This window comes from Euwallacea similis, chromosome 22 (genome assembly GCF_039881205.1).
Source record: "Euwallacea similis isolate ESF13 chromosome 22, ESF131.1, whole genome shotgun sequence".
In the NCBI taxonomy this organism is placed as follows: Eukaryota; Metazoa; Arthropoda; class Insecta; order Coleoptera; family Curculionidae; genus Euwallacea; species Euwallacea similis.
In genome coordinates this window covers 383558-403505 of record NC_089630.1, presented here as the reverse complement: position 1 = coordinate 403505, position 19948 = coordinate 383558, and the positions used below count along the sequence as shown (strand labels likewise).

Here is a 19948-nt window from a genome sequence, read left to right as displayed (position 1 = left end):
CTTCCTGCTTTGTTTCTCTAATTGCAGTAAAGTAGGACAGCAATATGTCAGCATAGATCCACAGAACTAGCATATTTGTCTTCTGTTGTGCCTTGTTATCTTTGATTTCAAGGTTTGTTTTTATTTACATGTCACCTTCAAATAAATCAATCATAATAATTATCAATCAAATGTTGTTAATTAATGTAAGACAAAGTATTTCATAAACGTATTAATGAATAATAAAGATAAAATTTTATGATATTCAGTTTAAGCGAAGATATAATTTCTGCTTATGGCGGAAAAACTGAGAAATAGCCGTCGATTTATCGTCGTTATTTAATATCACTATTTTTTTATAGATCTTAGTCCAGTTTGATAAAATGTTCGTCTTTATATTTACAATTCTTTTATTAATTTCAACGTGTCAAGCAGTGGTTCCTGTGGTAGTCAATACCTGGGCGTTTACTCAAGCCACCCAAAATGCCTGGACCACACTCCAGAACTCAAATCAGGCTGTTGATGCCTTAATCGAGGGATGCCGTACGTGTCAAACTTTACAATGCGAATTTACTGTGGGTTATGGTGGAAACCCTGACGAGGAAGGAGAAACTACTCTTGATGCTCTAATTTTTGATGGGTAATCTCTAAAAAACTTCAGACCTCACAAACATAACTTTATTTCCAGAAATACAATGAATATGGGGGCCGTGGGGGGAATAAGGAATGTAAAAGATGCCATTGGGGTTGCAAGGAGGGTGCTTGAAAACACTGAACATTCCTTTTTAGTAGGGTCCCTTGCTGGAGATTTTGCTCATAAATTGGGCTTTCCTAATGAGTCCTTAGAAACCAATTATTCCAGAGAACTCCACAATAAGTGGAAAAATGCAAACTGCCAGCCGAATTTTTGGAAAGTAAGCCTCAGAATTACTGCATAATGATGCCTAAAACCAATGTACTTTAGAATGTAGTTCCAGATTCCACAACAAGCTGTGGTCCATATCTCCCAAAGGGAGAGAGCAGTAAATGTTCCTTGAAACATAGATTTAGTAATCCTCTGTTAACCAATGAGGTGCCCACTGAGAAATTTAGTGCCTTTAACACTGGAAATCATGACACAATTGGCATGATTGTGATCAATAGTGAGGGTCATATAGTGGCTGGAACTTCAACAAATGGGGCCAACCATAAAATCCCAGGGTACTAATCAATCCATCAGAAATAACCCTGAATAACTCTTTCATTAATAGGCGCGTGGGAGATTCTCCAATTCCAGGAGCTGGAGCTTATGCGGATGCAGAAGTAGGAGCAGCAACAGGCACTGGAGATGGAGATGTTATGATGCGCTTTCTTCCTAGGTGTGTTGTCAGAACTGTTTAGAGTAATTTTACTGAATTTTGCAATAGCTTTTTAGCAGTGGAGCTAATGCGGCAAGGAGCAACCCCCACTCAAGCAGCACAGGTTGCCATCAATCGCATAGCTGTAAAATTTCCCACATTCTTTGGGGGTATTATTGCAGTCAATAGAAACGGCTCAATAGGGGCTGCCTGTAATGGTATGGAGAAATTCCCTTATTCAGTGATGAATTCAACAACTGATCAGCCCCTTATTGAATATGCTGTTTGCCAATAATATAGATTTTATTATAACATCTAGTTTTCTTTGATAAACCTAAGTACCAAGATACTGGGAGTACTCTGTGAGCTTTAGGGTATTATACAGCCTTGTAAATACATGTTGATGATCCGGGAAGTCTGACTTTAGATTCATCACAACATTGGAAAGTTTGTTATTCAAATCTTTCTGAATGGTATACTCCTCTTGCATATTTTCTCTCTTAGTGTGCAAAAATGGCGTTCTATGCAACACCAAATCCCTGTAAACATTCAATTGACGCTGCGTCATCACTAAGAGCTCAAACTTGAGCTGTCTACTAGTTTTGCGCTTCTCAATTTGCTTCTTCAAAGTCTTGAAGTGGCTTTCGCAGAGATCAATGTCGTTCTTGTTGTTCTCGATATCTTGCTCGATGAGCAATCTCTGCTTCGAAATCGCCATTAATTTGTCGTTGGTGTTCTTCATTTCACTCTCCAATTTCTTAATTTTGTTCCGAATATCGTCCATCTTCCTCGTGTAGTTGATGCGCGTTTTCTGCTCGCTGACTTTAGAGCGAGACTGTCGAGCTTCAGCCACCATGAAAATGGCATCTCTGCGGGACACGCAATGCTCCAAGTCTTTAACCAGCTTCTCCTGGGCTTTTTTCAGACCGCTATAAATGACATTCATCCTTTGTATTTCTTGCTTCATGTTTGTGATGTCGCTGGTCTGCCCCTTGTTTCCTCTAATTTCCTCTTTGGTTTGTTTGGTGAGTTTTATCTTTTTTTCCCATTCCAGGGCCTCTCTGTTTAGTTCTATTAAATCCTGACTCAAGCACGCCTTTTCCTCTTCTATGTCTGCAATTTCTGCCTCGATTTCTAAGCACTCCAGCTCAGAGTCCTTGAGTTTTCCTGCACATGAACAAATATTTTATCTTTTTTATTGCTGCTGCTGCACTTACCATCGTACTGCGACTGCAAATGATAATTGGACTTATCCAAATTGGCTTTCCGATCCTTCTTTTTATACAAACTGTCACATAGCACCACCGTCCGGTTTTGCAAGTTGCTGATTTTGTGCAAAACCTGCTCCTCCTGCTTCTTGTAGTTTTCCAGCTCGTTGCTGACTTTCAAGTTCTTCTGAATCAAAATCATGTTTTGCTTTTTCAGGAGATTGAGCTGATGCAATTGCTCCTGTCGCTCCTGCGACACGCGCAGCAAGCCTTTCTGTTCGCGCAGCCAGAAAATCTGTAGGTGCTTGACGCAGTCCTGCGTCTCCAGAACTTGCTTTTCCAGGGTGACAATGCGGAGCTCTTGTGGCGAAATCAACACTTTGACCTGCATTTTCTCCAGGATTTTCTCGTATTTACTGTTCAAGACTGCAAAGTGACGCTGCTTTTTCCAGAACAACACTTGATGACGATCTTTTTCTGTTCGGATGCCTTCAGCTTCGTCCTCTAAATCCTTCTTCTGTTTCTCGATATCGCTCAAGGCTTTTTGGTTCTCCTCGTTTTGGGAACTTTGGGCTTCGATCTCAAACAATAATTTGGTTTGCTTGTTTTCGACCTCGTTCATGATGATTTCCAAATCTTTGCATTTTTCCCTTGCCGCGCTCAGGTTCTGGTACAAGTTATCAGCGACCTGAAAACGCACCTCAGTCATTTTCCGAGTATCTGAAAGAACGCAGTTTAATTACCGAATCGTTGGCGGCTTGATTCTCTAAATTTTCCAAGAGAGTTTTCTCTAATTGGTATTTTCTTATGTAAATTTTATCGAAATCTTTAACAATTTGTTTTAGCTGCATCTCCTTTACTCGGATCTCTTCGCTCGTTCTCGCAATGTCTCTATCAGTTTGGTCTGCAAAAACTCGTCATAGATCTGAGCTTCAAAACTCATAATGAGGCTCACCAATAACTACTTGCATTTCTCCAATATTCCTTGCATATTGATTATATTTCCTCATCTCCTCGTCCAGGAGCAGCTTGCAACGGCTGAGGTCCGCCTCCGCTCTTCTTTTAGTCATCGCTAACTTTTGATTTTCGTTCATTTCTTTTCTGGTCAGCTTCTTCACTCGATTAATCTCGCATACGGTGCTTTTAATTTTCTCGTGCACCTTCATTTCCTCTGTCCTCAAGCACTGAACTATGCGGTCTCTGCTTCCAATGGCCACCACCACTGAATTCCAGGAATGCATCAAACAGCGATATTCCGCTTGAAGGGCCTCCAAGTTGATGTTGCCAAGAGCCACTGTTTGCTCTAGTTCTTCCCGTTCCGTCTCTGAAATTAATTTTCGTTCGATAGAAAGGAAATTTTCTATGCTCATCGGCAATACCTTTTAGTTTAATCTGCATGTTCATCGTTTCAACCTCGGCCTCTAAGTTCCAAATTAAACGCATTATTTTGTAAATTTGAGCGTCTTGCTGGCGCTTTTCTTCCGAAAGTTTCAGGTTGTCTTTCCGGGTTTTCTCGGTGATTCTCTGATTAACCGCGATATTGGACTTGATCCTCGACTCCCATTGAGACACCTCAAAATAAATAAAATTTAATAATTTTACCCGAACAACGGGTCCAGCTAATACTTACTTGGTTGATTAACAAATTGACAGAACTGATCTCATTTTGTAGTTCCAAATTCGATTTTTCAGCCTCTATGAGCCTCTCCCTCACCTCCTTATACCTTCCTTTCTCCTCTTGCAGCTGATTTTCAATTTCCTGTCGTGCTGCAGACATCGTTTGCACGTCGTTCACCAATTCGTCAAGAGTTTTTTGTTGCGTGCAAACAATTTGCTGGAGCTCGTAAACTTGAATCCCTAGTTGACCCTTTTCATCGTTCTTTTTCTTAGTATCGGCTTCGTATTCGAAAATTTCGTTCTTCAATCTATTGATTTGGGACAGGTAGTGCTCTTTTAAAGCTTCTTGAAACCGCTTTAGGAGCGGGTGATCGGGATCGAGCACCGCTCTTTCTTCTTCGGTTTTATCAGCCATCAGCTCTTAAATTGTGGTAAAGGGATCCGAAAGGAAACAACCGTTTGACGTTGTTGGTTCAACTGGTAAAAGTGAAGGTTTGTTTAGGGCACCTGTTTAATCGATAAATTTGCCCTATAAGAACGGATTCGTCGCGACTTTTTCCGAACTAGGTGAATCAGAGCAGTGTTACCGGAAAACCCACACTCCCACTTTTAAAAAATAACCGAGTACCTAATAGAGCATAATTAGCTTAATTTCCATTTATGCATATGCATACTATGGCTTCCACTAATTAGCAGAAACCGTCGTAATTGTACTAAGCACTTCGTAATGAAACCAACCAGTGTTATAATGAAATTACTTAAAACTATTATAGTCCGCAATGTTGAAATTGTTCTGGGGGCATTAACCGTGCCCATGTATTAATGGAAAGTCCTGTGCTTAACCAAAACTCTCCAAAACTCTCCAAAAACAGCAACTTTCTTACTGAAGCGCTCACACTCGCGTAGTAATTAATAGTAGACCTAAACACCATTACCCTGAATGTTTAAAATTTCAGCTCGTTACCGAGATGATTTGTTAGAACTGACCTAAATTTAATTAGATATGGAATTTTAATTACCTACATTAGTTCGCACTGCTAACACATTTGGTTTTCTTTCCATTACGATGAGATACACAACAGACTTAATAATAGATACATTTATGTACATTTTTTTCTGCATGATTCGTAGCGGAAAAGTTTCGTTTTTATAGGGAGGACCTTACAAACTACTGGCAGCTCATAAGGGAGGAAAAATAAATCCTTGGTGTCGCGACGAAAATATGTGATAAACGCTTCATGTAATTTTTTTTCTGCTAAACGACGCAGTCGGGGCGAATAAACAATACTATAGCCAAGCTGGTGCCCGTAATAAATTACCCTGCTTGTACTAAAAATACGAACCACCCCATTACGGTTTATCACGTGCCATGTCTAAACGATTTCAACTGTATCTCTCAACATCGGAGAGGTGCTGTTCTGGGGGTTAACTTATCATGGGGTAATACAAATGCATGTGTTCGCCCATATGACTGACTAATCATACATAGATCGATGCTTTTCACCGTCGGAGGTACCGGAAATTAATCTAAAACTGTATTGTTTATTTGCATACGAAAATGTAATTCGCGCCAACTATACAGACCATGCCAAGCCCAGAATTATCAGTTATTTCAATGAGGTATTTGAACTAGGAAGCTGAGCTCGTAAGCATATTGTTAAAGTACTTGCTGCTAAGATATGCCATTAACTTATGTTCTCTTGCACCTTTAGGTAGGTAATGAGTTTGATGTGCATTCATAATGTTTTCAAGGCGAAATAATTGCAGGATTTTTTACTTTAAAAATAAACCCGCAGTTCAAGGTGGTCTGTTAAGCGGCGCCTTGAACTATTTTATCTGGCATCAGCTCTACATTTTTAGTCCATTTCCCATTCTGTTATCGGCCATTGTTCGGTTCCAGTCTTGGCGTTTCCGGACATGTTGCTTATTTCATTTCGAATTCTCAGTAAGAATGAGTACCTGAGTTTTTTATGTCGAAGAATCTACCTTTGACTAGGCATTACTACAGTCATAAATAAATTAAAAAGAGAGATGCTTTTGTGCTTGGTGCGTGTGCAGTTTTAATATAAAAACTCGCAGATTAATCGGAAATTGATGAAGAACCCTCTAAAAATTTATTTAAAATTGCACCTCCCTCGTAATGGACTATTCAAGTACTTTTCAACTAGCTCTCGTAATGTAAATTATATGAATCAGAAATTTGCAACATTGCCACGTTGTTATGAAACATTTCCGAGTTCTTGTTTTTTTATTGGTTTTGTGTCTACAATAATATGCCATATAGCTCAATTTAACACTTTTAAAAATTTCTTTAACTGTATTGAAAATAGGTCTTCTTGACAGGAGAATAAAAAACTCAAAAAATCTGTGAGAAAGTAACGAAAAAAGACGCGTATATCAGTAATAATCGTGTAGCATGGCAACGTTGCTTGTCCCAGTTTATTTCCAATTTCCATCCACTCGGGGCGTTGCAGTCGCAGCCTGTCGGCCTCCATGTCACAACATGGCGTCTTACCGCGTTCATAGAATGTTTCCGTGTTTATTCATCTGACATTGTTCGCATAATCTCATAAAACTAAACACGAAATCGACGTATTAGTGTCTTTATTGTTTGTTCATATAAATCAGTGTTTGCCCTATCGTTAGTCGCGCTAAAAACCCCACCATTTGGAAGGTATTGTGACGTTCAGACCGTATTTTTTTCAAGGATCCCAAAGCTCGACATATAGAAAGTTAATTATACGTTTATTTTAGTAGTTTTGCATATTTTCGAAACAATTGTGGATGGTTTTAACCAAGAGAAGTAAGGTGTGTTTGGGGTATTAGGGTAGCTCTGCTTTGGTAGGGTTGATTGGGGTTTTTTGGCACACCCTTGCATAGCAAACAGGCCTATTTGGGTTTGCCTTGTAGGCTTTAGAATGTACAATAAGATTTTTAAAAATGGGCTTTTCCTGTGTTTGTTTTGGTTTCGTTTTTATTTGCAGTTTTGGTAAAGCCTTGACCATTGTTTGTGCCTCTCATACAGCTTCTGTTGAGCTTTATTTGAGCTTTTTATTGAGACTTATATGAGGCTCTAAAAAGACTTGAAATTCATTAGGGTCACTTCAACTGGTTCTAGCTGATCTTTAAAGTTTGTTGTTTTGAGGTTTATCCCTTTGTGTTCATATGAGTTAGAGTTCTTAATATCAGTCCTCGGGTTAATTGCTTAGTCAGATTCTGAAGGAATCATATTTATTTTGAATTGTGGACCCTGGTTATTTATTAAATTTGTTCTTAAAATAACTCCCTAACTGAAATTTGGAGAAGGCACCGGGAATACTCAAGGGGAATAACCCTTTCAGATGAGGCAGGGATCTGAGGGGAGTAAGAGAGGGTTGAGTGAGAGCATAAATACCTTAACTATGTTACAGAGAGAGTTGGGTCAACAACCCTAATGTCATCTCAAGTGGCACCATGTCCTAAATAAGATATATTTTTAATTGCAAAGTTGTTTTAGGTTGTGTATCCCTTAAGGGTAATTTTCATTTGCCTTAAGGCTTAAGCTGTAGCTGAACTGTACATTATGTTACATAGGGCTACAATTTGAGAATTAGGTTTCCTCCCAAAAAACTCATTCTTTTGTTGCCACTACAATGTACTAGTTACTTTAACAGCTTTAAACATAAGAGCTAATAATTCTCAAAAAGTTCATTTTTGAATCATCAGATTTTTTGACTTTTAATGAGAAAAACCTATATATCAGATATACAGGATATGGGATGTATTTTTGTGTTTTATGCTCTCTTGCCTTTGCCCCTCGTTATTCAATATGTTTAACCCCACAGAATGTAATAAATAGATGCGAGGCTTTGTTGTATGTGCACTTTAAATAGCGGTTGCCCAGTGGTATTATGTTTTGCGTCCTTTTCACCTAAAATGCCCGGTGATTTAAATTTATTTACCATAAATATAGATTATCGTAATGCACAGCAACTCTCTAAAAGTTAAGATAAAAAAGTACCGGATTTCTCTGGATTACATGAAGGATCTCCCAAATTCGAGAGCTTATTTTTTGTTCCCTGTTGATAGATATGAATAAAATTCATTTTGTTATTGTTTTGTATTATTTGCCCTTGTTAATGCCCCAGCCCGCCTTGAGGCTTTCTTGCAGAAATTAGCTGCAATAATTTCAACATAAAAAGAGGTCGTTTTGCATCTTTTTCCTTATTAAAATAATTAATTAGGTTTCAAGCTTCTGCTCCTTTTCAGAAAACCTAGTTTCCATTTTAAATATGCTTTTAATAAAGTTTTCCGTGCCGCTCTTGGCCTTCCTTCATCCAGAGCATTAGGCAATCGTCGAGATGAAACCGAACATAATTCTCATTCATCACCCAAACCATATTCTCAGTATCGGTAACAGGTACTGGAGACTGGTGGTTATGACAAGGCCACATTCTAATTTACAAGGCAGTCCAGGCTAAAACCAGCGTTAATTGGCTTCACTAGCATCAATTTGCAAAAGCATTTGCATCCGAAATATCACGCTTTTGTTTATTTATGTGTATTATATCACTGCCCGCAAACGCAGTGCCAATCACTACACTAATTTCTGGCACTTACTCATACTCAGACACTGACCTTATCAGCGTGTGAGTGGAAAACATTCCAATCATCGCCATTCCAAGATTTGGTTCGAGGGATTCAATCAAATCCACTTTGAACCTTAGTGTGCATCTCGATTAAATCAACACTCGACAGCTTCGAAACAATCAACAAATGTATGAACTTCTCAGACCTCTTCATCATCCTACGAACCCCATGGTGGTCGCGATGTACAGCGTAGAGCACAAGACAATGATCGAGGAGAGCGGGAGGTAGTTGAGGGACCGCAATGAGTACTGGGACTACGTTCCCTCAGCCGGTGTTGAGGAGGCCCAAAATCGGAGGCTACAGGGACGCAGTGCCTGCAGTGCATGGGAAAGGAGCTGCTGTCAATGGACCACAAGGAAACCGGGGAAGGCTCAGCAATCATCAAAGGAATTTAAGCTTGGATTTCAGGTAAGATGTGGTGTTGCATGGAGGATTAATTTTGTGAAATTGTATAATCGTGCAATGTCGGGATGTGAGGGGAGAAGATCCACGTTGCCTTCAAGCTTTGCATGCGGGGATCATCTGACCAGTTTGTGACCTCGTTTGAGATAAAATGAATTAGTCACTGTTTTCTCACATAATATGAATCAGACGTGTTGCCTTATAAGTTCTATGTCCCGCTTTTGAATCTAAAAGAATTCCTTCCAGACAAATCGGCTTAAGAAAGAACCGTTTCTCGTAGGTTCCCGTTCTATGGCACCTCTAATCTCTCGTATCCAATGCGTGAACACGTGTTTCAGCATGTTCATTTACTTTCTATACACGTTCACGAATCTCTTGTGGCTCTCTTCAGAATGCGGGCTTTTGCCTCTGTTGGGCGCACAGAGCCTCAACATATAAACATAAATCAAAATAGGTTTGAAACAGGGGACCCGCATTCCACGATAATTTAATAGTAACAGTCCCCTTTGATACGACCTTTTTACGAAAAGCTTAATGGCCCTGTCGGAAGGGGATTTATGGCGGTTTTATTTATAACAGTAAGCTTCGTTTGCTTGAACTTTTTCCCCCATCTGGCAACCCTGCTGCATCTACACCCAAGAGCTTGTATGGCTGGATAACTTTCCCCCAAGCATTATGGAGATATCGCGTCGTTGCCGGTAGTTTGGTTCTCTCCCGAAATTAGGCACACTTGTTAGTGCTGAGACGAGGCAGGAAGGCAGTGACACCGCCTCGTTAAACCGATGAATGTCGCATTTAGCTAATTGAAAACCTTTTGAGATGAATTCCCAGTCCCAAGGACGATTTGGCCTTATTAGAATCGATTGATTTGATTGCAGCTGAACGCAACTTCCTCTTTTATTTTTTCAAGCGATTTTTTTGCGTCAGCAATTCGTTTTGCAATTATCTGCCGGCTCGTGCAATTAGGTGCAGATCTGCCTGGGTTTTCTTGTAATAAATAGGCGATTGTCGTTCTATGAACAAGCTGGGATTCTTCGCAGTATTCTCTTATGTTGGTTCGCCAACGGAATCATGGGTTACGCAGTTTGCCCAAGAATATGAATTATATTGTTCTGCAACTGCGCCCACAAGGTAGAATTCCTCTGTATGTCTATTAAGAGGCTAAAATTCCCGTTGATTGTAGTAAAGTCGTTCCTACTGTTTGCTTAACGTAATTGACGTATTCGACCTTATCTTATTGTCAATTTAAAGCCCCCTTCAGTGCATCATTTATTATGTTGTTTCTGGTTATACCTTCACGGTTACCGAAAGCACGAGATTTGTCATCATTTTCCTGCAAATCTAAAATTTAAATAGTGACTTCTGCAAAACAAATTTTCACTTTTCGTCTCGGCAGGCTGAATGAAAGTAGACCTGCACCGCTGTAGAAAGCTGCTGGTACTAGGTACCATCGCTGCAATTTCCTGCCCGTTCTTTGATACACTTTTCTGCGTATTTTCAAGCCGTGCAATTAGTCCTTATTGGCGTAAAGTGTTATCAGCTCGATTATTTTTAATAACAAGTCCCGGGCAATACTCGACACGAACAATGATCGAAATTGCCGAGAGAAAGAATAATGTTGGGAGCTTTTTGAAGGAGTCTGGTTGATAAAAATGTGCGAATGATTCACGAAATCAGGGAAACAGACACTACAAACTTAAATTTGTTACACTCAAGTACATTTATTTTTGTTTTGCATGGTCTCGCCTGTCCGTGGTGTATATCGTTAGCGCCAAGTGGACTTCCTTAGTCAGCGGGAATTTTGTTTTTGTCAAGGTGTTGAGAACGGTGTTTTCTGCGGCCTATTTTCGAATACTCGCTTATTACTCAAAAAAGTGCTATTATCGTTCGCCATTTTGTCTGGAATCGACTTTTTTAATAAAACCGATAAATCCGAATAGGAACAGATTTATATTACCTGTCCGTCCGCTTCCTTATTTTAAATACATAAATAAAACAAAGTCTAATTTATAAAACATTAGGTGTGTGTATTACGTGAGTAAATTCCCAAGGCAGATGCGCATGTTTTCTTAGAGCGGACGCTCTTGTTATTAGGAGAGGATATGGTGATAGCATTGTTGAGCCTCACGTATTGCTAAAACTATGGCAATTATCAATGCTATAGTATTAACAATTTGCTCATAAAGCTTGAGCTTATCTAGGCCGGACTTCACAGCGCATTAATCCGGTCCATTGGTGCTCTAAAGAGCCTCGCATACTAAATTACATCTCGACGGCCATATAAAAGCCTAATCAGATGCGTTAAGCTTTTACTTCCTTCAGAGAAAGGGAGAACATTTTCAGTGGACACATTCAATTTTAGCCCGACACAATGCATTTGTTTAGACAATAAAACTTTATTATGAGATTAATTGCCGATGACCTCGTTAGTTTTGAGGGGATTGTTTAACCAGATGTAATGCCTTTGTAACACTTTCTCTGGTGTATGAAACTGCAAAGGAGTGCACGGACTAATTAGCGGAATTAAAAATAGTTCAGAGATGTCTGTTCAGTACAGTCCTGCATCGTGAATTTACACACAACTATCACGGTTGGCGATAGTGATGGAATGCGCGCCAACGCCATATTAATTAAATGGAATGCAGAAAATGTCTGTGGTGCGTAAATGGAAATGAAACGGCCGAGTGTTTAGTGTTAAATTAAAATTGCCAGCGTGGTATGGTTGATTCATCGAAATTAAATGACTTAAGGGACATCCTGTGGACTTACACTTAAATCAGTTCCAGTCTAGGGCACATACTGGGGAAAGAAGGTCATGGGAACTAAAATGGAGCACACACATATAGTCGGTGCATTGCTCACTTAATGCACCAGAATCGCCGAAGTGTAAAGTACCAATAAATAAAAATGGAGTTGAACGCCCTCAGGATTCTCGATGGGCGTGTCGGCGTTTTTAAATAGAACACAGGAAAATAAGAGACATTTAGGGTACTTGAACTGAGACATGTCGATTTTTAGTCTCTAATTCAATGAGTCTGTGACTGACGGGCAAACCACAAAGGTTTCTCTTTCATGAAATAGTGAAATGTAGAAGCATATGTGGTTTTTTTTTCGGTGCAGAGAGAGAAAGCTGTTTAAGTTTGGAGATTTGTTGGTTGTAATTGTTAAGACAATCAATGGGGTATTGTTTATTTTGAGCTTAAGGACCATCTACGTCCGAGACTAAGAAAAAAAGTATGCAAAATAAGCATTGAAATAACGTGATGGGTGGACTTGTAATTTTTGAACGTGGCTGGCAGTGCTTTTGCATTGCCGGTGCAGGGGAACAATCAAATGCTTTACGTAGCTGCGTTCTAAACCCATGGTAGTCCCAGCACAATAAGTCTATATTTCCACTGAGACCCTTTAATGAAATATGGCGATTTTTCAACCCTATTGCAGGTCCATGGGCATTTTGCTGCCCCCTGTGGCCCAAGTGACCGCTGGTCCCGCCTCCCATCTCACCCTCCACCACCGGAACAGGTCCCTAGACTCAGCCCTCCAGAAAATCCCCGAAGTAGACGTCACTCCTAGCCCTGAATGTGAGAACGTGGCTGTCGCCACTTTATGCGACAGCGTCCGACATCAGGTACGTCCTCTTTTGATTAAGTCACTTTTGATTGCTATAAAATGATTTCGCAGAGTTCCTCGGCGAAACAACGAGACGAACTGGCGTCCTTAGGCTCGGACGACAGCGGCATTATCTGCGGCTCGGACACCAGCGACACCACCAGGGAATCCAGCGTGGAGCACCTATCCAACGAGAGCCGCGAAAGCCTGGATGACCTAGACAAACCAGTACCGAAGTGCCAAAATAAATCCGCAGGTTCCCCGAGGACTAAAGACAATCTTACGTGTACTATAAGTGTAAATAGTAGTGAAAGTGATGAGAGTGACTGCAAGGAGGAGGACGGGCAACGGCCCCCTCCGAAGAGTTCGGGAATGCTGAGGTTGTTGGAGAGCAAAGTCTTCGACGTGTCCATGGCCATGCACTATTTGTTCAACAGCAAAGAGCCGGGAGTAAGTGCTCCCGTTTAATGGTACTTCCATCTGATTGAGGGACATTTACAGGTACTCTGCTACATCGTCAACAAACTATTCACATTCAACGATCAGGAAGTGGATTTTTATCTGCCGCAGCTCGTCTGCATGTACATCGAAATGCATGAGGTTGCCGAAGTGATACACAGATACCTGGTATATCGGTAAGTGTGGAAATTTATTTGCAACTTTACCGTCTTACATTATCACCTTTATTTTGTTTGAAACAAAAATGTCACTGATATATTTTTTCATATAACAATACCAACGTATCGTTTCATTACACGATAACCGCGTATATAACGAAAATAGTTATTGTTTCTAATTGATACAGAATTTAAACGTCATTCATGTCTAATTATCTCTCTGGCCTTGATACATGGTTTGATACTGACATTGTCGCATACTAATGATTACACGGGGCGTTTTACCTGGTAAATGAGTGACACATGCATAGCCGAAAACTAGGAAATCCATTATCCAGCACAACGATGTTTAACAGGACTGTCGCTCATCCAAAAATTCGTGATCAGAGTTCGTTAAATTTTCTTGAAGGAAGCCGACTTTAGCAACTTGGCCCTCAAGAAACGACAGAGATCCAGTGTGTTTTCTCTCTGTCGCACTCATATGACAGCTAGGCCTGTCGGCCATAGTGTGGTGACAATTGAATGTCGCTCTGTTGCCAATTACAGGCCGATTGGATGCTGCAGATATCTGATTCGTTTTCAAAGGTTTTCCATTCAAGTTGTGAGGTCATATATTATGGTTTACAGTTTTGCGTCACGATTGCGGTCGGAATTTAAGTATTTTAAGCTTTTTATTGCGGTTTTTCAGTTAAAAGCACCTGGATTCGAAAACACTGTAAATATTTATAATTGTATTTTTTCTAGAGTCGCCCACGAGTACATTTAAATAAGTGGAGATAAATTGATAAAGCATCTCATTGGCAGCCGCCATATAGCCCAAAAATAGTACTGATCGCCTAATTAGACCTAAGCAGCCGCATCTGCTTAGTATCGTCTACTATCAGATACGAAAACTGTAATGTCGAGGAACAGGGATACTATTTATCTTTGTGCATCAGATAGAATCCAGAGCTAGGTTTTCAAATGAAATATCCTATTTGAGAACAAACACGCTTCGACTCGAATTGGTTTGATTTGGCCACAGTTCTTTTCACAATCCCGAAATTTACAGCCTATTTTTTTGACTAGTGATCAACGAGTAAAACAATTAATGATAAAAACCCTTCATTTTCGCTCTAATAACCCCCTACTTTTGTGCGACAAGTTAATCCCGAATGAAATTTTAAAAAAACACGCATTAAATCATCTGCCGCGAAATGGCAACAATGCGACGTTTTTTGTTCAAAATAACACAGCTGGCATACGTGAGTGCGATGCTGCCACGCTGACAAAATTTTCGGATATTTGACTTATTTTTCCGGGTTGGTTCTTCAAGAAAAAGCTTAAGTTAAGTTGTCTCAGTGTGTGTTTTGCTCACTAACGATGTCATATTTGCAACGCCACATTCCGGAGCTTCTCTGTTATCGTAGGAAGCGCATTTCATGGCTATTTAATTTCATTGGTGCTGTTTTAAAATCTTCCAATTAAAAGCCCAAACATTCAGTTATAAAGCGATATGTACTCTTGGGTAATTTATTTTTATTGGCAAATCGACGCCTGCGATGTTTGTAATATCCTGCAAACCGCTGAGCATATCCAATCAGCCACTTATCTAAATATTTTTTAATTTGGCAATGGCTAAATTTTGCTTGTTGTTGTTTACTAGGAAAAATTTCGATTCCCACGAGAAGTGTTTATTTATATTTCGGAGATATCAAGTGTCGATGCGGAAGTTTTAATACGAAAAGAAAGTTTATATGGAATAAGCCGCAATAATCGCTCTACGAAACAAACAAAGTTGATACACAATAACTCTGTCGTTTGGAGCTTTCAGCCGGGAGTTCCGTTCCACCCTTCGCTTATGATACGCCTCGTTCCCATTTCGCGATAATAAATGACATGTAGGAGAGCCAAGTAAAATGTACAGCCGCATTTTAGCCTTTCTGGCCCATCATTATGACGCCGCGCCCCATTTCCTGATTCCTGGGCGAAGACGTAAATTGGGTCGTTTCAAAAAACGTAATCTAGGCGGGGGCTGTTTCAAGCTTTGGACTTTCGATTTCCGTTTGGCTTCACTATATTTAGATTCACAATTTTTGACGAAAACGTTTGTTATGGTTATTGTAAAGTTTCACGTTGCCTTTCCTCCCCGTGTAAATATGCTCGAGCTAAATAGTTTTCACACCTTGCCCCAGATTTTTGGTTGTCTAGATCAACAATGTTCAATGAGTCAATACACCCGCAATGTAGGTTTGGATAGATTCAGGTTAATTCCGATTGTAAAGTAAATAACGGTCCGGGATTGAGAGTTTGAAAATTCAGTTTAAAAACTTGTCAATGTAGCAACCTGGCACTCCTAAATTTTGGCTGCCATTTTTCTTTGTCTTTGTCACAATCACATAGTTGCCAAGCATGTTCGCCATGTTATTGTGACAAATGAACGTTGCGTAGTTGCCATTTTGCAGCGATTTTATTTTATCGTCGATGATCGTTTTTGTTTCCAGATGTCGACTTTCCATTGATTTTTCTCTGAAGTGCGCTTGGTTACTGCACGCATACAGTACCAACGCCACAGTTCCCTCAAAAAAGAAACCACACGGCATTAAACTGCGCAACTTAATACTTTCCGAAGAGCTAAGGCCCAAAGGTCAGGCCTCATTGCCTCAAGATAGGATGACGCTCTCATTAACCTTAACCGTTCCTTCCAAGAAGTCGCACCAGAGATCGCAGGTTCGATGCTAATTATTCCGCAAAATCGTTGTTTTAACTAAAGGTTTAATTAAGAGCGACGCTTCCGCTTTATTGGGGTCAATCGAGCCGCGATCCGCGAAACTGAGCCTCGGGGACTTGAGCTCGGGCAGAGCCTTTGAGAACGGCTGTGTGTGTTTCGAAAGCAGACGCAGTTTGGTGAACGATCTTAGGGGAGAAAAGACTGAATGCACCTGCTCTGTAAGTGAAATTTTTCTAAGTCAGAAGGAAATTAACGGCAGTTGATAGGCTCCAAGACTGAGGCCTGAGTTGGAGTTCATGCAAGCGCTCATCCTAATCGGAAAACTGCTCAGTTCCATACCAACTAAAGAGGCGAAAACTACGAGACTTGTAGCTGAGCTCACTACTTTAAACCTCAATCTACCCGCGAGGGTTTGGCTGCCCTTGCACACGGAATCGCCCCATTTTGTAGTGCGGATTCCTCCTCAAGTAGCTGCAGTCTTAAACTCCAAAGACAAGGTTTGATTAACTATGAAATCGATTGGGAAGAAGTAGCTAAATATGGATTTATAGGCTCCCTATATAGTCTATATCGAAGTGGTGGAGGTGGAGGATATCTACACTTCCTCAGTACCCAGTAAAATCATGTCCACTTTGAGGCATACAAAATCTGAGGAGAATTTAAAGCACGACTCCATCTCTTTATCGGCTTTCAGTGTATGCGGCAGTTGTTATGAAGACAACGATCCCGAGTGGAGCCAAGAGGACGATGAAATTTCTCAGCAGGTTCTTATACCCCTCCATGCCTCCATACAGATGTAACATAGTAAATTCCAGTACACTCAAATGAAGAAGACAGTGGACAGAGACACGATATCGCAGATGAGTCAAGATTCTAGCGATTCGGGCGTTCCTGCAGTGTCGATCCCTGCCAGCGAGATTCGAAGGAGGTTGTCAGATTTCTTCCATGAGGAAAAGAACAGACAGTTTACTCATGATCCTGAAGATCCCTCTGCTGCAGTTTTAAAGGAGCCCTGGCAGGTAAGTGTTAGAGTTTTTAAGGGGGGTTTGTAGTAGTTTTCTTTGTGCAGGACAAAGAAACTCGTATTAGGGAAACCTCGCCTTACGGCCATTTGGCTACTTGGAAGCTGCTCTCGTGTATTGTAAAGTGCGGCGATGACTTGCGGCAAGAGTTGATGGCCTTTCAGCTCTTGTCCGTGTTTCAGAAGATCTGGGAAATGGAGCATGTGTCTCTATGGATTCACCCCTATAGGTATATTTTTCAGTACAATTGAGGCCTTGTCTCTAATATTTTCTTATAGGATATTAGTATTGTCAGACGATAGCGGCTTAATAGAACCGATTTTGAATACAGTGTCCTTGCACCAAATCAAAAAACATTGCCAGCTCTCTCTGCTCCAGTATTTCAAAAAGGAATTCGGGCCTGAAACTTCTGAAGCTTTCCTAACCGCCCAGAAAAACTTTGTGCAAAGCTGCGCGGCATATTGCCTCATCTGCTACCTGATTCAAGTCAAAGATCGGTGAGAGAAACACAAAAATGTTCCCTGAAGCCTATTATAGTGAGTTTTTCGCATGCAGACATAATGGGAATATTCTCTTAAAAAGCGACGGGCATTTGATCCACATTGACTTTGGATTTATCCTCTCCACATCGCCGAAGAATTTGGGCTTCGAAAAGTCGCCTTTTAAGTTAACTCACGAATTCGTAGAAGTGATGGGCGGCGAGCATTCAGACATGTTCGCCTATTTCAAGATCTTGATCCTGCAAGGCCTGGTCGCCGCCCGCAAACATCATGGAACCATAATAGATTTAGTGGAGATTATGAGATCTAGTAAGTTGCATGCTGCCAGTAAGTTTGTTGCTTAAGAGTGCAGAAGAGACGTTTTTGAATGTTACAGGCAACCAACTTCCCTGCTTCAAATCCGGAGCTCCAACAGTACAAAACCTACGCAATCGCTTCCACATGAACCTGACCGAGGACCAGCTTCAGATGGAGGTGAATCGCATGGTCGAGGGAAGTATCCACTCTCTGTCGACTAAGTTATATGACGGGTATCAGTATTTTACCAACGGGATACTATAGCTTTGTGATAATTTCCAAGAATGTGTGGTTTAGTAACTTTCGAGCTCTAGTGTTGGGCCGAGTGAATAGAACAAAACTTTGGATCCAGTGACATTGTACAGAAGGTTTCTCTTCTCAAAAGAAATTTCGAGAAATTCCTGTTTACCAGGTTTTATGGACAGAAGAAGTATATGAAATACTTTCACGCAAATACTCCTTTGTAATCATCATTATTTAACGTTTTTTTATAAATTTAATTTAGGTATGTTTGAAGAAGGTACAGGGTTCTATAGCTTCCTTGTAATCTTTACCACGAGACCAAATGGACTGAGCCATCTCCGAAACACTTTATGTTTATTTTAAGTGAGTGTGTTTAATTTCGTTTTATTAAATGCTCAAGATAGATTTATGTGGCTCGTCTTTTAATCGATGAGTGAGTCAAGGATTTAGATAGGTTTTGATACTCAGTGCGAATGTTATTTACCTTCATTTAAGGAAGATCGCGAGCGTGTGAGTGTGATTAAGTAACTTCGGAGTTCTAAGTTGCAGTCAATTTTGAAGGTGGATACATACCAAAAATCATCGAAGGCACTGATTCTTAGTTGTGGTTTTGAAATGTGTACATGGTCTTATTAGGGCCAAATTTTTAATTTAATGTAACGTTTGTCAGGAACATAACAGACCTTTGTCTCGGGGAAGCCATATACGACCATTCGTTTGCTACATTATTTGGTATTTTTATACGGGGTATCATAGGTTTCGAGAAACGCAAGCCAGAAATTAAGTTTACCATCGCTATTTGGTTGAATTATAAACGACACGCTATTGAGAGTCCAGGGCTAACTCAATCGGGATCGTCAATAACTGCTCTTGATCACAAGTACCAGTGCCATCACCATTATGTTATTCGTTGGTTTTTGGGAGAAAATATCTAAGATAATTTGGCCTTCAAAATTACTGTTAAAGTAGTTCTCTCATAGCCACCTTTCTCCTACGATCCTAAAAGACATTCAATTGAATCGATATAGGTAAATCTCTCGCATTCATAAAGGTTGTTTTGAGGCATTTGTTGGTGTGTATTTGTTGAGCAATTTAATGTACTCTATTCTAATGTAACAATGTATATAAACTCTCCTATCTCTTAGCATTACGTAATATAATATAACTGACAAGTATCCATCCATTTTATATGCCTGTATTAACGGAGGAAAGTTAATAGAATAAATTTGTTAAAATTGTATCTGTAATTATCACGGTTCAGTGAAACCATCACTCACGTGCGCATTTAGGGAATTTCTAGTCTTTCTTTGATGAATCATTAGGTGAAAATTGTTTAATTGCGTTATTAATTTTGCTCTTCTAACCATTTTCTTGATATCTATTCTTATTAAAAGCGACTATATGCAAAAGACTGATAGTCACTCGTCATTGCAGATTTAGAAAATGTTTGTAATTAATTGGTTTAAACCAGCTCCTAAATCAAAATGATCTATGATATGATATGTTCAATTTTTTACTTTTATGGTAAAGTTAAATGGTCAATCTTCCTTTGTATGCTTCGACGACGTTATAGTTTACAAAGAAAGATTGATGTGGATATTGATACGTGTCTTGAGAGAAGATTTAAGTATGATATGTATCTATTTACCAATAAAAATGAAAATTTAATAAGAGCGATGGAGTTAATTTATTTCAGTCATCATTTACTGACGTTAATAAAAAGTGACGTTAAAAATAATGGGAAACACCCTTTTTAAACCCGCCCTTATTCAAGGCGC

At 39.9% G+C, this 19948-nt stretch overlaps 3 protein-coding genes across 5 annotated transcripts; 2 read left to right on the top strand and 1 right to left on the bottom strand.

Annotated features, from left to right (window-relative positions):
* Positions 1-178: 178 nt before the first annotated feature.
* Positions 179-1628, top strand: LOC136416173 (N(4)-(Beta-N-acetylglucosaminyl)-L-asparaginase-like). The gene is made up of 5 exons (XM_066401219.1): positions 179-619; positions 668-893; positions 944-1179; positions 1230-1337; positions 1386-1628. The coding sequence occupies exons 1-5, from the start codon at positions 363-365 to the stop codon at positions 1609-1611; spliced, it is 1053 nt and encodes a 350-aa protein (XP_066257316.1). The 5' UTR covers positions 179-362; the 3' UTR covers positions 1612-1628.
* A 5-nt stretch (positions 1629-1633) lies between these two features.
* On the bottom strand, positions 1634-4589 carry LOC136416174 (coiled-coil domain-containing protein 40). Its single transcript, XM_066401220.1, has 6 exons — positions 4155-4589; positions 3904-4096; positions 3480-3848; positions 3268-3428; positions 2534-3212; positions 1634-2483 (listed from the first exon to the last, which is right to left on the bottom strand). The coding sequence occupies exons 1-6, from the start codon at positions 4554-4556 to the stop codon at positions 1651-1653; spliced, it is 2637 nt and encodes an 878-aa protein (XP_066257317.1). The 5' UTR covers positions 4557-4589; the 3' UTR covers positions 1634-1650.
* Positions 4590-6602: 2013 nt separating this feature from the next.
* On the top strand, positions 6603-19841 carry fwd (phosphatidylinositol 4-kinase beta fwd). Of its 3 annotated transcripts, none has more exons than XM_066401395.1 (14): positions 6603-6949; positions 8914-9178; positions 12614-12800; positions 12854-13231; positions 13283-13416; positions 15882-16107; positions 16162-16326; positions 16375-16605; positions 16660-16872; positions 16924-17127; positions 17178-17359; positions 17409-17627; positions 17686-17939; positions 17986-19841. In XM_066401395.1, the coding sequence occupies exons 2-14, from the start codon at positions 9012-9014 to the stop codon at positions 18189-18191; spliced, it is 2766 nt and encodes a 921-aa protein (XP_066257492.1). In that variant the 5' UTR covers positions 6603-6949; positions 8914-9011; the 3' UTR covers positions 18192-19841. The 3 variants fall into 3 exon arrangements, with proteins under 3 accessions (XP_066257492.1, XP_066257491.1, XP_066257493.1); XM_066401394.1 differs by having other exon boundaries at positions 17983-19841; XM_066401396.1 differs by having other exon boundaries at positions 6604-6949; positions 18007-19841.
* The last annotated feature ends 107 nt before the right edge of the window (positions 19842-19948 follow it).